This window comes from Lathamus discolor, chromosome 1, assembly GCF_037157495.1.
Source record: "Lathamus discolor isolate bLatDis1 chromosome 1, bLatDis1.hap1, whole genome shotgun sequence".
NCBI lineage: Eukaryota > Metazoa > Chordata > Aves > Psittaciformes > Psittacidae > Lathamus > Lathamus discolor.
Window position 1 is genome coordinate 156,113,485 of NC_088884.1, and position 18,015 is coordinate 156,131,499.

Here is an 18,015-nt window from a genome sequence, read left to right on the forward strand (position 1 = left end):
TCAACTTCATTCTCAACAACTGTGTGCATTACTAAAGGAACTCAGCATTGCATCATGTTGCGTGGATTACCTGTTCTCTTGGTACGGTATCAGAGTTGTTCTGTTTCAGTGTTCACAACCATTACAAAAAGTAATCATTAAAAACATTTTACAGTAAAATACTAAACACATTAAAGTTACATTAAAAGTTGTAAAAAGTAACAGGGGTGGTTAAGTTTTCTGTTGTCTGCCCTGTTGTTCATTAGCCACATGAAACAGACAAGAGATTTTTTTCCAGTCATTACTGTGACTGCCTAAAACTTTGCTGTGCAGCACTCTTCCTGTATCATGAGCAAAATGAAACAAAGTCATACACTGAGAATGATCATGTCCATTTATTTTCTTCCACATTTAGAAGTGCCTGTATGGGATTACTTTTTGACAGTTACAGAAGTCGGCAAAAAACCCTGTGAAGATCTTCCACTTCTTATGCCCAAACTGCACTGCAAGAGCAAAGTTAATTTTATTTATAAATAACTCACTAAGGCCCTCAGTGCTGAACACTGTTACAACATGAAAATATGAATATAACTTGGGAACATCGGAAGTTCCAAAGCCGTGGAGGCATTTAAATACAGTATTAGGGACAGGAAGCAAATGCACAAACAAGAAACAGTGCGGTAACACAAAGTGTGTACCAGAATTCAGAAACATTCAGCGACCAATCTCACTGTGCCTTGAACTTTATACCAAAGGCTGATACTTGAACCGCAGTGAGAAAAGCTAATTTCCTGCTTGTTCAACTTACATAAATCAATAAATATTCCCTCAATTAACTCAGCAAATAACTGTTTTCAAAAAATAATTTCACTATTACACATGGGAGTTGTTTTTTTTTTTTAAATCTGCGCATTTCCATTTGAAAGCAACTTGTACTTTTTTCTTCCCTGCTCACTCTCTGCAGCTTGCCACTTCATTCAGGCTTGGTATGGCCATTTGTGTCACCATGTGGCACAGCAATTAACTTCTTTCAATCAGGACAGCAAGGCGCCCAATGCAATCACTCTAAATCCAACCAGTCTTGACTCTTCCTCTCTCATATAAGCACTGATCTTACATTGCCTGGCTTCCTACAGGGATACTTTATCAGTCAGGTGAAGTTCCCAAAGACTGGAAAAAGGGAAATATAACCCCCATTTTAAAGAAGGGGAAAATGGAAGACATGGGAAACTACAGACTCAGTCTCATTTCTGTGCCTGGCAGGATCATGAAGCAGATTCTCCTGGAAACCGTGCTGGGACACACGAAAAACAACGATACAGTTGGTGACAGCCAACACAGCTTCACTAAGGGCAAATCACACCTGACCAATTTGGTGGCCTTCAGTGATGGGGTGACAGAAGTGATGGACAGGGGCAAAGCAGGTGATGTAGTCTACCTGGACTTCTGCAAAGCATTCAACTCTCTCTCGCACAACATCCTTGTCTCTAAACTGGAGAGACATAAATTTGATGGATGGGCCACCCAGTGAATAAAGAAATGGCTGGATGGCCGCATGCAGAGAGTTGCAGTCAATGGCTCAGTGTCCAACTGGAGACAGGTAAGGAGTGGTGTCCCTTAAGGGCCACCTTGGTCGGCAACATGGACAGTAGGATTGAGTGTGCCCTCAGCAAGTTTGCCGATGACACCAAGCTGTGTGGTTTGGTTGGTACGCTGGAGGAAAGGGATGCCATCCAGAGGGACCTTGACATGCATTAGGGGTGGGTCTATGCTAACCTCATGAAGTTCAACAAAGTAAAGTGCAAGGTTCTACACCTAGGTTGGAGCAATCCCAGGCACAGCTACAGGTTGGGCAGAGAAGAGATTCAGAGCAGCCCAGTGAAGAAGGACTTGGGGGTGTTGGTTGATGAGAAAATGAACATGAGCCGGCTTCAGTGTGCGCTCGCAGCCCAGAAAGCCAACCGTATCCTGGGCTGCATCAAAAGAAGTGTGACCAGCAGGTCCTGCCCCTCTACTCTGCTCTTGTGAGACCTCAATTGGAGTATTGTGTGCATTTCTGGTGTCCTCAACATAAGGACATGGAACTGCTGAAGCACCTCCTGTATGAAGATAGGCTGAGAAAGTTGGGGCTGTTCAGCCTGGAGAAGAGAAGGCTGCATGGAGTTCTCATGACAGCCTTCCAGTAGCTGAAGGCGGCCTACAAGGATGCTGGAGAGGGACTCTTCATCAGGGACTGTAGACAGGACAAGAGGAAATGGGTTTAAAGTTAAACAGGGCAAGTTTAGATTAGATATAAGGAAGAAGTTCTTTATTGTGAGGGTAGCGAGACACTGAAACAGGCTGCCCAAAAAAGTGGTGAATGTTCCATCCCTGGCAGTATTCAAGGCCAGGCTGGCCATGGCATGGAGTTGGAACTAGTTAATCTTCAGGTCCTTTCAAACCCTAACCATTCTATGATTCCATGAGTTTGTAACTATTTTCCCAGTACAGAAACACTAGTTTTTTAATTCCCCCGCTTTTAAATGTTAACTCTATGAAACAATCAAATTCTTAACATTTCTAACACTTAGGAATAGCTTTCTAAACTGCATTCATGTTGGGTGCACGAAATTCCAACATAATTGCAACGAAATACATGACAATGGCACTGTGAGGAATCCTGCCAGTCTACTACAAAACTTCTTAGGCAGCATCAGAACAGCAAAGCTAGCTGTGTAGATAAGCAGTGTACCAAAACCACACAGAAAACAAATACACCACTAATATGAAGTCAGTCTACACTGGTATCCTTACAGAGTGCACAGTTTCAAAAACATGAGGTCTAGGATGAACATACTTTCAGGTCTTACCTTTCTTTGCTTATGTCTGGCTCGCTTGGCTGCCCGAGAACTGCTTACTGGTTTGGTTTCAGAGCTGTTTATAAACTGTAGCAAGTCTTCCACCTTTCGATGGTCAACAACACTTTCCCTTTCAGAGATCTGATCCGGTTTCTTCGGCTGTTCCTCTTTCCTTTTCGTTAGGCGTAAACGAAGCTTTTCTCGCATCTCTGCGTAATTTCTACTGGTCGGTGCAGCTGGGGGCTGAAAGACGCGAAACAAAAATTTAGTGAATAAATGTAAAATTTCACTGATCTAATAATTTTCAGATTTTTTTTTATAGACCTTTAAATAGCTTGGAAGCTCCAAACCTCAAAATCAAACTCCTTATTGTTTGCTTGTGTACCTAGAAGTACATTAAGCAGGCAACAGACCTGTCAGATTTGGTGCTAGCTTGTGAACTGTATTTTCTAACTGAAAGAACTGATCCTGCATACAAATGCACAAATAGAAAGACAAAAATATAACTTCAAAAGGTGATGAGTATACCACATTAAAAACCTGAAAGGAGTAGACATGTGCTGCTGTTCCCATTTTCTATGAAGTCTGTTTCAGAGTTTGGGCTACATGGCCCTCTGATCTGTGTGTAGGCTTGACTACCCTACTCTGAAACGTGCCAGCACACCCTCCACCAGTCACACATCAATAACTTGTTAACACTGCTGCAAGTTGAATCCTTGCATCATGTTTCATATTTGTCTTCCTGTCCACTGCGCCTGCCTCTCAACTCCTCATTCCTCCTCGCCTTCTGCACCAGATCTGGTGCCCATCTGTTTGGAGCTACACCATTACAACTCATTAAACCAGCACAACAAAGCCTATTAAAAATCCTGTAGCGTTCTGCCACTTCAGCAGAACGAGTAACAACGTGCAATCAGATGACTATCAAAGACAGTAATGGACATGGTGGGAACATACAATAAGAAACAGGATGCGCTCCTTGATGCTTTCAGCCGAAGGACAAGGACTCTGGATTCACTTCAAGCCCTAAGCTTCAACTGCATCTGATCAAATACATGGCAAATAAACTGAGCTTTTACTTCAAATAGAAAAAAGTGCCAGAGACTCAAATTCTACTAGTTAACTCATTATTAAAACAGACTATATGTAGATTTACAAATGAAGCCAGCAGGAAAATGAAATTTTAAGTTAAGAAAAAATTTCATGTGGCAACTTAATTTTAGCATTTCGTTTATGCAAATGAAAAGATATGATTACAAGAATTCACTAGACATACTACTGGTACAAAGCTAACTTAAGGATGTTTCAAATGAGGTGTTAAGTATTAAAATACAGAACATAAGGGAAAATATTTTACATAACCTGAATGCTTTAGAACATTGTGATTTTTTAAAAACACTATTTAAATACAAGTCAGTGCCTATCAAAATGCACCACTAAAGAAAATTGTTTGTAATGCTGAAAACAAGGAAAAATGCAGTTTGGGTTTTCCTTTGATAAAAGTATACATTAAATTCACATTGCCTAAGGTCTAGGTAAGAGGACTTTCTTTTTCCCTTTCATTTTTCTTTTCCTTTTTCTAAAAAAAGTTAGTGAATTAGTGAATACTTTGAGAATTGTTATTTTTACAGATGGGAGAATGACTCATATATTGCACAAACACTAAAAAAAGTACCCTATATTAAGTGTACTTTTACCTAAACTCATTGTATTATTTATAATTACACTACTACATATGAGTGCATGAATGGTTCAATGCTCCTGTTTGCAGTTTCAGTCAAACATGTTATCTGTTATTGAAGTCAGCTGCTTCCTAAATATTTGTCATTTTTATTGCTCTTGAAGTGATTTCAACTGGAAAATTTGTTTCCATTCTTCATTTCGAAGAGGAAAATTACATTCTAACCATGCTTCTTTTACAACTTCTCGAGTCAGCTCCAATGCCACCTCCTTAGAATCACAGAATCATAGAATAGTTAGGGTTGGAAAGGACCTCAAGATCATCTAGTTCCAATCCCCCCGCCATGGGCAGGGACACCTCATACTAAACCATCCCACCCAAGGCTTCGTCCAACCCCTTAGTTGCGGTCTGAGAAATCACACACATTCAACGCAAAGTTAGTGACAAAAAACCCCAAATAAATTAAAATCCGGCAACTTACTCCTCCATGGCCGAAGAACTCACAGTAACAGCAGTCACAGTATTTTCCTTCCTTCTGATTTGTGGATGTTGAGGTACTGGAGCTATGCTCTGAACAGCTGTCTTCATCTTGGCTCTCCTCTCCATCATACTGTTGATGATCATAGGTGTTACTGTTCTCACAGCGATGGCCCTCACAATCAGGATCACTATGTTAAATTAAGAAAAAGATTATAAAAACTCTAGACTATAATAAATAAGGTATCTGAAGAACAACCAACCAAAAAAACCCCACAAACAACCCATATAAAGTTGTATGTACATCTACCAGGAACAATGAGTCTCAAACTCTGCTATCCTGCCACCAGTAGTGCATCAAATCCTAAAACCTTCATCCAGTAGATTGCAAATGGAGATGCTAAAAACAAGCAGCAAGGAAAGATGATACATGAAGAAGTGATTTATAATAACTCATTTAGTGACTCACTGAATGTGCAGCCTTGAGAATGAGTTTTGGAACTGTTCTTCCTGCCTTTAAAAAGGTAAAATAGTTCCATAAGTAGTGATTCTAGCTTTTTTAAATGGAATGGTTTTGAAACTGCTGCCTATCTCATCACTTGTGGACTGAAGAGAGCTGTGCAGTTACAAAACACTCAACTCGTTTCTGAAATCCTCTGGGTTTAGGTAGATTTTCAAGCTCTTAAATAAAAAGTTTGTCAGCTAAACCCAAAATATTCCCATTACCCTGTTTGCACCTTTATTTTCAAGGGGAAATGCTAGCATATCTCATCAATAAGCAAATACGTAGAACACCCTTCCAGACTACAACTAGTGTGTAAATGGTGGGTCTGATAGCTAAGAAGTCTTAAATGTAGTCAGGAAAGTGTGTTGCAGGTTTCAAGACCATGTATGACCTTTTTACAGTCTGCACTAGATTTCTCTACATAGACTCCTCCAATTTTCATAGCTTTTTCTTCCAGCTTGCCATGTAATACCAAAATGACAGAAAATAGATACATTATACAACAGGTTTGTGTCTCAGCAGCAGCAATCGCTACCGGCAATGACATTAAGAAAGAGTAGAGCTTGACTTAGTTATCCCATGTCACATCTCTGAAAGCGAGCAAACATTTGTTTTTTAAGCCTCTGAACTGGGTAAATAGATTCTGCAATGGAAATCATATTTGTAGCGTCTCACACCAAGTAACATATAAAGCATCTAAACTTGGTCTCGTTTGCTGAGCACACAGCTTTTCTTTTACACTACAACAAGTAGCAAGGGAGAAGAAGTATCTGCATTTAAATTCCCCTTCTATCATAAAAAAATAACAAGAAACGTACCTGCAGACACTTGGTGGGGCACTTACAGAGCTGTCTGTGGTTGAAGTAGGAGGTGCAACTGTAGTAGGACAAAGACCTGAATGAGGATCCACAAATCCAGGGGCTGTTGCAGCAGTTTTGGGGAAAGAAGGAGCAGCAAGATTTGGAAGATGTGGTGTAGAGGCTGGAGACAGTGCAGCAGGAGACAGGGAAGGAAGGGATGCTAAACTGGTAGGACTATTTCGGGGTGCAACTGGTGCAGAATGTCTATGGTCCTCTTTGTTAATATTGTGAAACACTTCACCTAAATTGGGGAAAAAATGCTTACAATTAAAAATAATTAAAAGTCTCCATTAACTGTCCAAACAATCATGCAGATTGCTGGATGTTCTCAGCTACTCTAAAAATCAGCAGTATTTCAACACCTTTCTATTGCCAGTTCCATATGCTGACATCAAGGTCTTTTGCAAAGCGCTTTGATCCAGGAGTACAGAGACTAACTCAAGAGTGAGAACAGCAATTAACAAAAATCATCAAGATACATGATATTACTAAAACAAACACATACATATCTTTACAGTTAGCTAAATGTACTTGAGTCAGTTACTAAGCTGTGCATGAAATCCTTACCTATGGATGAAGGTCTCTTGGATGATACTTTGAACTGGTTGCTGCTTGACTGCACTGTAGTTGCTGTGCAGGAGACAGAAGAAGTGGCAGAAGAGGTTGCCATGACAACTTTATTAGCTTCCATAAAGGCATCCTGGAAATTGTACAGACATTTCTTCTTTGCAGCATTTTTTTTCTCTTTGCTGTCAGTAACTGCTGTAGCTTCATTGCTAGATGTAGTAGGAAGTGCTTCGGGTCTTATTTCCGAGAGTGCTGGTGCTAAAATATCACTCCCTTCAATTGAAACACATGTAGTAATTAGGAATCACAGAATTATAGAATTGGCATTTAGAATTAAACATTCAATAATTTAGATGCAGACCAGAAAAGATCTATTGTTAATGCTGACCTGGCAAGATTAGTCCTTTCCCCCTCCCCACCCCTAAGTAAAACAGCTGTAACAAAAGTGCTACGATGTCTCAGAGCAGAAGCCACAAACCTTACAGTTAAAATCATAACACCACTACTAAATGTGTTTTAACAAATAGCAAAGATGCTGCAGGTACCTTTATGCATTTGTAATTTTAAAGTTGGACACCATTTTAAATATAAGTATATAAACTTCAGTAGCTGAAGTCCAAGTTAGCAATTACTGTTACAAGCAGGAATGACATATCCTTCTACCAATGTAATGACATAAATCTTTTCCTCCCTTATTTGAAATTCCTACTACAGTAACATCTTTGTGACAGACCTTCCACATAAGCTTGCCACTAACCATCTGTTGGAACAGCTCCCCATAACCACACATTTGTAAATGGCTGATCTATCCTACTGGGCAAGTTTTCTGGATGTTTTTAATGACATTCATTTTAAAATATCACTGTGGTAGCTTGACACAAGTTAGCAGCAGATCAGTCTGAGAAAAGCCAACATACAAACCCAAACTTCCTTTTTCATACAAGTCAAAAAAAATAAAAAAGGCATTTCAATATTTCATATGATGGGAATGGAAAAATATATATGTATAGGGTTGTGTGTATATATATAAAAATATATATATGTATAAGGGTGTGTGTATATATATATATATATATATATATGTTATTTTTCCTCTATTCTCATTCAGTTTAACCATTAGGATTTCCAATAGCTTCCTGGTTTAAGTTAATCTTTTGCTTGATTTATGCCTGTCTTTTTGAATGACAATGCAGTCATCCCTGCTATGATGAGTAGGAGGATGTAGTACTGTGTTACCAGTGCTCTTGTGACCCTGCAGAAAAAAAGCAGGTCCTTGTGGCAGAAGACCAAGTTATTTAAGTTTCCCCTTAATTCCCATTTCTCTACAATCCTAAACTTCTGAAAACAAAAATACCTCTACAATGACCAAAGAGAACATGCTATTCTTTTGCTTTTAGCATCCTCTCCCCACTATGTAAGAATTGATTTTTCAATTTTCTGTTCCCATTGGAAGAGAAATTACAGCACATCTCTGCCAGAATCCTGTCTTACAAACTCATGATGATGAAACCTACCATTCCTGGAAAAAAGTGCCTCATTCCATTTCAAAGCATAAGGCTTTTAACTAGTCAGTGCAAAGTAGCAACAAAACCTCACCAGGAATTGTATCAGGCAAAAATGTAGCAGGATTCCAGTTCTTGTCATTCATCATCTCTGATCCCCAAAGACTTATAAATTTAGAGCTATTCCAATCTGGAGTGCTCCCAAAACAGCTTGGATAAATATGATCTTGGAGAGATGCGTTGAATACTTGATGCTTGTTTGTATGATTCTGAACTGGAGCTGGTGGTAACGCCTACAAAAATAAAGAGTATTTTCCTCATTAATATTCTGTTTGCTTACACACTCACCCCAACAGCAATATTCAGATCAGTGTTTCAATTGTGAGGGCCATTATAAAAAGTATAATAAACAATATTTCCCAGAATGATAAAATACTGATTTGTTGATTTTTAATGCAGATAATACACTACACACATTGTATGTACATGTATATATTTGATAATCACAAAGACTGCTTTTTGATTCAGTTATCTGATGAATAAAAAAAGTGATCTCCAAAAAAACTTGGGTTAATATGTATTGGTAAGCCCTCATTTTTAATTAAACCCAGTATCTGTATGAACATGGAACTTGTTAGGTATAATTAACTTTCAAAGCCCAAGCTGCCAAAACCAATCCTCTGTGACATGATAATCATTACCACATAAGACAATTGTGATAAAGGGATTACAGACACTTCAGGATTGAAAACAAGGGCAGTAGAAAAAGAAATAAAACACTTATTATTTGAAAACATAATTTTAAGGTTGATTATATTCTTTTTTTTTATTTTTTTCATCTCCAGGTGTTAACAGGTTCCTGACTTAAAACTTAACAACAAGGAATATACCTTTTTATTTTCAGAAGTAATTGAGGAGAAAAAGGGAACACTCCTGTTTTACAGGGGCAAGTTGCTGTGGCTTATCCTGCTTCTGGCTGAAGCTGTTTATTCATATTCTAAAATGTAACTTTCTCTCAAAGACCTTGTGCAATGCAAGCATTATATTCAATTAATATCAACTTTAACAGAAGCCAAGGAAAAGCAAGTTTGCTCTATTTTTTCATTATATTTGATTTAATGAAAAAAAATATACAGCAGTACATACAGTATTATCAGCTGAGTCAATGACATTTCAGACATGAAAGTCTAAACACTCATGGTCAAGCAAACTTCTTACATACTCTCTCTCCCTTCCCTACGCAGAAGGATTTTCATCATCTAATGGTAAAGACAGGAGCGGCTGGAATGCCCTGCATTCAAGAAAATGGGTACACACTTGGCTACAATGAAACACTTCACAGGGCAGAACAGCCTATCTATGATGAACCAAGCCTGATCCAACAGGGCTAATTAGCTCACTCTGCCATCGCTGCTGAATTCAGCTGGCTCTTCAAAGGCAAAACCTCCCTAAAGCTTCAGCATCCACATATGTCTTTCCAGCTCCAGCACAACATAAATACATGGAGCCCAGCTGGTTTAGGTGCCATGCCAGAGCTAATAGACCTGGCCTGCATTACAACACCACTCAGTGCTAGCAGCCTGCTACTCTGCATGGGGCTTCTGGTGCAGCCATGACAGTGCGCTGCAGGTGTTCTGCTACACAAAGGTCTCCTGGAAGGAAAGACAGCCGAGATCAGGGGTGGGAGCTTGAGTAGATGGATCAAAGATTGAATAGACTGCTTAATGGATGTAAAAAGAGGTCTGGAAGGATGGCAGAAGGTGAGATACAACAATTGGGGTTTCAGAAGAATGGCAATGGGCTGTTGAGAAATGGCAGGTTGGTACACTGCAGTACAGAACTGGTGCACTGCAACAGAGATAAGGAAGGGAGACTAAGACAAGAAAAAAGAAAGTGGATGTTCAGAAGGACTATAAGAGTTATGTAACAGTCATCTTACTGAACTAATCTACTCTCCTTACAACCACAGGATCACTGGACCGAACAAGAGGGCTGGAAGGAAGATGTACCTAATGACAAAAGCTTTTCCCCTGTCAGCAGCATCCACAGTTCAACCGATTTAAACAATATGTGGAACAACAGTAATTCCTGCTTTTGACTGATACTTCTGAAAAGCTGTCACCTGGTCCCCACATCTGTCTTATTATTTACAAGTTTTGGGCGAAAGGAACTTCGCAGAACCTGCAAAAAAGGCAAGTACTCTAGAAGCACAAAACCTCCTTAGAAATAGAATTCTGTGCTTCAATTTAAAAAAGAAATCACATTTTGAACTAGAAACCTCAGGATATTATTGCCAAAATGGAATATTAAATTTTGACCTTCAATATGTATGAAATGAAGATTTAATTAGTTGTATTGCACAGTGAAGTCTCATCACTGTTTCCACCATCATTCAAGACTCTTTTGACTCCATATGCTTTCTAATCACAGTAAGGAAATTACCAGTCTGCTACTGATACCCTTTGCCCTGCTGTATGAACCTCCCACCAGTCCTGCATGTGTTCTACTCCCCACCCCTCACTATTCCCTTCAAAAGGGCTACTATAAACAGACCACAATTTAAAGCAATTTTCATGGTTTCACTGACACACAGTCCCGCTGGTTTATAAGATGTACAGCATTTTTCCTGGGATGAGGATGCATCCCATCTCCTTCATCAGGCTTACCTTATTGTGTGTAAAGGGAGAAGCTGTATACAAGGTGGGATGGATAAGTGGACGAGGGAGATGAGGAATTGTATGCAGTGGTATATGTCCATGGATGTGAGGATAAAGATGAAGTGCAGGATGTGCAGGTTTTTCAGGATTCATAAACTGGTGGCCAGCAGGCAAGCGTCCAGTTGCAAGTGCAGAGGCTGTTAGACCTGAGGCTTCTTGTTTGCAAACGTGACATTCACAAGCATTTGGACCTTGGTCAGCCTATAAGAAAAAAGAGAGTATTTTTTTCAATCTACTCAAGAGACAGTAAAATCAGTGATTTGTCCCATCCTTTTTTCTCAGCGATAACTTTGCATGCAGCAATTAGTATTTTCAGAGCATCCACAGAATCCTTTCATCTCATACCAACGGAAGAACCTTGTAAAAGCACTGGTGGAGGATCTTTATCTTAGTTAAGCAAAGAATGTCCTACAAATTGACAACATTTCATACTCTACACACATTAAATATACACTATCAGTGAGAACAAGCAAGATACTGTTACAAATAATCCAGAACAGACAGGAACAGAAACCTTGACAGCATTTCATCATTATTCTGCAATCAATTACCCCACTGTAACAAAAATAACCAGATGATTATTTTCCACAATTTTCTAAACAAATAGAAAAACAGTATGTGTAGAAACTAGTAACAAAGGTTAATTAGGTGATAAAGATGGAAGTAGTCCTAAGCTGCCTTAGGCAGAGCATTGTCAGCATGTCAAGGGAAGCAATCTTTCCACTCCGCTCAGCACTAGTGAGACACTTCTGGAGTGCTGGCTCCAGTTGTAGGCTTCCCAGTCCAAGAGAGACATGGACATACTGCAGTAAGGCCAGTGAGGGACCACAATGATGATTTAGGCCTTGGAGCATCTGTCATACAAGGAAAGGCTGAGAGAGCCAGGACTGTTCAGCCTCAAGTCAGAAGATTCAGGGGGATCTTACCAGCGTGCATCAGGTAAAAGGAGAGGAAAGAGGACAGAGCAAGGCTCCTCTCAGTGGTATCCCATGAAAGGACTAGAGGAAATGGGTACAGACTGAAATACAGGAAATTCCACTCAAGCTTAAAGTGTTTATTTATGAAAGTCGCTGAACATTGGAATGCGTTACCTGCAACAGTTCTGGAGCCTCCATCCTTGGTGATACTCAAAACCCAACTCAGAACTGCTGACCAACCTTCTCTAGATGACCTTGCTTTGAGCAGGTGGGCTGAAATAGACCATCTGCAGATGACCCTTCCAAACTTAACCCTTTTGTGACAGTATGAAGCAGACATTTCTAATGAAAAATTTCGTAATAGCATCAACTGTGAGAAATCCTTGGCCTATTAGAACCTTTTACTGATCTCAAAGTATCATTAACTTCTGTTACCTCAAAAGACTTCAAGTTTTGAACAAAAGGAACACAGGAAGGAGGAGCTCCATTTCCTTCCCCCAGCTCAGTACTTTTTCCTGCAGCTGTCATCTGACATTTCAGTGGGAGGTAACTTTACCAGAGGCAATACCAGGAACACTTCCAATTGCTACTTTTCCTAGTACATTTTTCCAAAAAGTAACCTTAGCTAATGTAGCTCTCTAGAAAAGGTGGTGTTCTTCTTAAATATGCCTTCCTCTCAGAAAGAACTAACTCTTCAGTATCACTTAAAAGCATTCCAGCCTTTGAAACAAGGGGTATCTGAACAACCAAGTATTTCCATAAACCAAGTAACAATGATGACATGAATCAGTTGTACATAGAAGAAAAAATAACTTGCTCATAAAAAACGGTATTATCAAGAAACCAGTAATAGTCTACTAGCAAATGAAAACAGAAAAGAGATGTCGAACAGTATGGTGAGATTCAAAATCCAATTCTGACAAATCTTTGAGTACTGACCATGAAAAGGAATTAGAAGAGAAATAAAGATATGGACTAAATAAGCAACCTCAAGAGAGAACACCAAAAATTTCAAATGCAATGATGTGTATAAATGAAATCACTTGAATGCAGCATTAAAGGATATTCAGCTCTGATTAGAAAATCAGACTAAAAAAAGAATGTCATTAAGACTTCCTCAGAATAATTATAAGAAAATTCTTTTTCTCAAAGAAAACAGAGGAAGGTTAAATATGTCTTTCTATCTTGCATCTTAGTTTGCTTCCCTAAGGCAAGCAGACTTACATAATCCTCATATGATTTTCACAACAAATGCTGAAACTGTTCACCAGTTTCAAACTAGAGTGACAGAGGTCTCAGCCCATGTAAGTATTATGCCATTGCTCAGTCATCCACAGAAAAAGATCTCAATGTACTCACTGGAAGCAGCGTAATATGCTTAACAAATGAGAAAATGCTTCTAGTGGAAGGCCTTACAAACATCCGAATCACATGGGAACATATAATGGGAGCTTCCGCCCGGCCATTTTCTAAGCTCTCAAAGGTACCTCCTCTGATGTGGATTCTTTGGTCCAGTAAGCAATAAAAGTGACTGGTATGTTCCCTCTCAAAGCAGCAAGCCTGTGTTGTAGCTGCAGGGTAACTCAGATTAAAATGTCCTATCATTCAAGCACCCACATTAAAATAATTAATTTACTAGAAAGGGTTGCTTTTAGATTACTATACCTGCTGACTGGGATAAGAAGGTGGTGGACTATCCATTTTTGCTTCATCTTTCCTTAATGTCCTTTTTCCTAGAGACATTTCCTCCTTTTGAGTCCCCGGTGGTTCACCACTGCTCTCCCCATCTGCTTCTTCATCATCTGCTTCTGAGGAGCTGCTGCTAGTACTGCTCACCTGCGGAGACTGGACAACATTAACTCATTAACACACAGGGGAAGGACTGGCCTTTCTCCATCGAGCACATCCAACTGCTAGAAGATACAACATCGGAAATGCTGTACCTCATCTTTCAGTGCCATGTTTTCACCTCCGCCATTTAGCTCACTGTGGATTCCATTCATGTTCGCTACAACCTCTGCATCATCGTAATTATTCAGTGGGTAGATATCAGCAAATTTTGCTGATAATGGTGCAACATCTTCATCATCGCTACCACTAAGGGGAAAAGAGGCTTAAATAAATCACAGTGCACAGTGACCCCAGTTAGTATGAAAGCAAGTAGAACACCAAAATAAAATAAAAGTTGTAGGAATGTTTCCACTAGGAATCAAAGGATTGTCTTCCAACTTGTTTCACTGAACTTACTTTTTCAAGCAAGAAGATAAAGAAGGCTGCCATACCATCCAACTGAATATAACAGTTGCATGCCTGAACCTGTATTGAAAATAAGCTTCTCTGCTATTTCTACAAAAAATATTTTTCCAACACTGTTTTCTAACCACGAATCTACATAACTAATAAAGGCAGGTTATGTATGATCTTTAATTTGACTAAAAAACACAAAACCAAAACCTAAGCCTTATGCCAATGTCTTCTTTTACAGAAAGTGTTAAGTGGAAACAAAAAAAATAAAGTTTTTCCATACATCAAATGTCAAACCAATATCATTAACTAGGGAACACTGAACACATCACAGTAACTCTTAAATTTCTCAATAGCAATTAGCTCCTAGATGACCCCAAAACTACATGGTTTTCAGAATCTGCTCTAAAACGCTAATGGAATTTTTTTCCATACAGACAGCTAGTAAAAGAACATGCATGTTTAATTACCTGCTCCAGGGAGGTGTTGCTAAGATTGGTTACTTCATGTTTCTACAGCAATCCAGAGCTCTTAGAAGAGCTCTTAAACTGTGCACTTTATCGTTTTGCATTCCATGAGATACAGTGCCAAAATTTAATTACATGATGGCACCAACAGGCATATTTCAAATGTGCAATGAGGAAATAAAACACAGTTGATATTATGAGACATAAAATGGCCCTTCCCCAAGGAGCAGTGGTATTTCCCTAAAAAAAAAGGCTTCTTACAGTAAATAATACTTGGATTCAACTGAACTAGCGTCTGAAGAGACAAACTGAACTGTTTTGGACAGCTCAGCACCAAAACTAACAAGAGTTTACAGAAACTGCAAACCATACATTTAAGAATATGTAGCTAAACATACCACCACGTATTCTGTTTTCAAGTAGTACCCAAACTGGTTCAGAAACTAAGGAAGATTAAGCCATTGATGACAGATGCAGTGGTAAATGTTTAAAGGAGATGAAACTCAGTGAGGTGATATTCATCAGAAACATCTCACATCTGCACTGTCATTGTTCATCACACCATATTAACACAGAATGCTAATGCCAATTTCCTTAAGCATAGTGACAACAGCTCCTTTAGAGTATAACGACAGAGGAGACTGCTGGTTAGCTATACCATAACCACGTACAGAAGCCAGCCTACCAAGTACTTTTAACCTACAGAATTATGAAAGGGGCAGAAGTCTACCATTAGACTAATGCCTCAAATCTGATGGTCATTGTGATACAAACAGAAGAAAGAGAGAGACAGAAACTTCTGATAGGAACAATCATTTCTGATGCAAGACTTGAGTTAGCACAGCTTCAGTAATCTTAATAAAAGCTATTTTGGAAATAAAATTAATCATATTAAATTACCATCCCTCAAAGAAACATCACCTGTTCCCTTCACCGTCTAAGAAAATGTGACATTTTAAAACGATGCTCTGAAGCAGATCAATATCTGACATCCTTGCAATTGCAAAGCAGGAAAGTACAATCGACGCACACTTCAAGTAATACTGTTAAGTCAATGTCTTCAGAAACTTTTAAGAAGTTTACAGGATTTTTGCTTTTACTTTATGTTTGCACAACATACAGCTCTGGAGTTGTGGTCTGCTGAATATAGGACCATCATTACACATTTTTGAGGCAAAACTAGCATTACATAATGCTTAGTCAGCCAATGTGACTTGCCTGCTTAAATTCACTTCACCACAAAGATTTAAAACAGAAAAAAACACTTACAAAGTTGGTGCAGAACCATTATCTGCAAGGATCAGTCTGGGATGTTGCTGAATTGTAATAGGCGAGCTGGAACCTGATCCTGAACTTGCTGAAGACATACTGGGTGGGCGGATCTCAGAGAGATAGTCCGGAGCAGAATCAATTTGTAGTGGTAACTGGTTAATATGGATATCATCCGTTATAGGAGAATCCATGATGCCACACGTTAAAATGTGTGAAAGACTGCAGTCATCACAAGTACATCTGTTCAAGAATTAAGATTAGAGATTTTTATGACCTTGTTTAAGTATCATTCATTTAAAACAATCACACTCTTTGTTCCAATAATGTATTTCCTTTTTCCCTGAACAAGAAATTAATGATTTATTATGATTTCATATTAAAAACATCAGCTCACCTTCTTCTATAATTACAGTTCGGACAGTCAGGCATGCTCAAACGTGATGACAGCATGTGTCTCATTGTGTCTGTGAAGTTGTTCTCCCCAGCTAGTGCTTTCTTGTTATTAAGCTGAAGTAAATTATAAAGGCAGTGTTTTAGTAGGGCAAGACTCTCCATTAACAATTCCATGGCACATCATGATTAACACATTATATAATCAAAAAGGGCTCTTTGGGCAAAATATTTTAAAAGCAGAATAATTCAGAATAATCTCATGAAGGTGGTGTTTTGATCATGAGTGAAAAAAGGAGGAAGTTCAAAGCTAGAAACAACAAACATATGGCACTGAAATTCTTCAAAGAAAGTATGTTTCTACTATGAACTAGTGAAGTGGCTAAGTCCCTCTCCTTGACTAATTTGTATGTGCATATTGCACAGTACTTCCACTGATGCACTCTGAACAGTTCTTGTCTTGTTTCACAGTAAGGACAAAAGGACACTGCTGACAAATGGAGAATGCAAACTCACCCTTAGATTGCAAAAAAGAGTTAGGATTAATTCTGTAGACACAATGGATAGATGCAAAGAACAAAGTAGGTGGCCAAAACAGGACTTGACTGTTTTAGTGAAAAAATACAACCCAAACAATGTCCACCTGGCGGAGGCCTAATCCCAAAAGCACCTAATTCCACTAGATACCTACAAACCTTAGGTTAAACAAGGATGTGCCTAAGCTTCCACGTCTATAGATGCACAGACCTGATCCTTACCTAAGAAGCCATGGGCTTACAGTTCACTTAAGGCCAATTAGGATCAAGGAAAAAGAGGATTCTTCTTCCAAGTCCTCTGAGGAGCCCTGTATACCACATATTCTAAAGACATGGTTAACACAGGCTTATGTTCCTTATTTGAAAAAGTACATACTGATGATTGCTTTGAGACATTGCCAATTTAAGCTTAAGCTTAAGTTTATTAAAATGTACTTTCTCTTTCCCTGGCTCACAACTATCATTCCCTTCTGTGCTGTGGTACAGACACGGAGAGATTTCCCATTCTGACTTGACTCTAGCAGAGTCACACTGTACTCTTACAGAAAGCATGATACATACTTGAACATTTCTAGGCTACGGAAGAGGATTCTGAGTCTTAAACAGCAGATGTAGTTTTATAATAAAGGTAGGAACTCCCACCAGTCCCTCTTTGGCTACAGCTTAAAAAAAGCAGATAGCTCCGCTCAGCCTTTTCCCCACAAAAAAGGATGTAGGAGCCATCCTACAGATAACATCCTCAGAGGTAACAGATATAATCACCTGCCCTGCTACTGCGACTCACACTCCCCAGCTCCAAACACATAAGGAAATTTTCAAACTCTTGAATACAAAATTCTCTATCATGTACATCAAGGCAGCTCCATGCTCTATGTATTGGCTGTTTTGGATCACACTCTAAGGCATCAAAAATTCCTCTCTTATTGTATAAAGAATTTTCGTACCTGGTATTCCATCCTAAGACTATGGTGCTTACGTTTTTTCATTTACCTAATTAATAACGAGATCTACCTCCTTACAGACTATAACAAATTGCTTCATAAAGCTATGTTAATTAGCCAAAG

The 18,015-nt window shown here is 39.0% G+C and overlaps 1 protein-coding gene across 3 annotated transcripts in view; it reads right to left on the minus strand.

Moving 5' to 3' along the window:
• FAM193A (family with sequence similarity 193 member A) overlaps positions 1 to 18,015 on the minus strand; it is an 82,059-nt gene that overhangs the window by 7,852 nt on the left and 56,192 nt on the right. For 2 of the 3 annotated variants that reach the window (XM_065660591.1, XM_065660582.1), the window contains 10 exons: positions 16,420 to 16,532; positions 16,023 to 16,265; positions 13,986 to 14,139; positions 13,708 to 13,887; positions 11,075 to 11,326; positions 8,503 to 8,701; positions 6,907 to 7,179; positions 6,298 to 6,580; positions 4,979 to 5,165; positions 2,829 to 3,059 (listed from right to left, as the gene is read on the minus strand). In XM_065660591.1, the coding sequence (XP_065516663.1) occupies positions 2,829 to 3,059; positions 4,979 to 5,165; positions 6,298 to 6,580; positions 6,907 to 7,179; positions 8,503 to 8,701; positions 11,075 to 11,326; positions 13,708 to 13,887; positions 13,986 to 14,139; positions 16,023 to 16,265; positions 16,420 to 16,532 (2,115 nt within the window). The remainder of the gene's footprint in view (positions 1 to 2,828; positions 3,060 to 4,978; positions 5,166 to 6,297; positions 6,581 to 6,906; positions 7,180 to 8,502; positions 8,702 to 11,074; positions 11,327 to 13,707; positions 13,888 to 13,985; positions 14,140 to 16,022; positions 16,266 to 16,419; positions 16,533 to 18,015) is intronic. The other variant, XM_065660600.1, reaches the window with a different exon arrangement.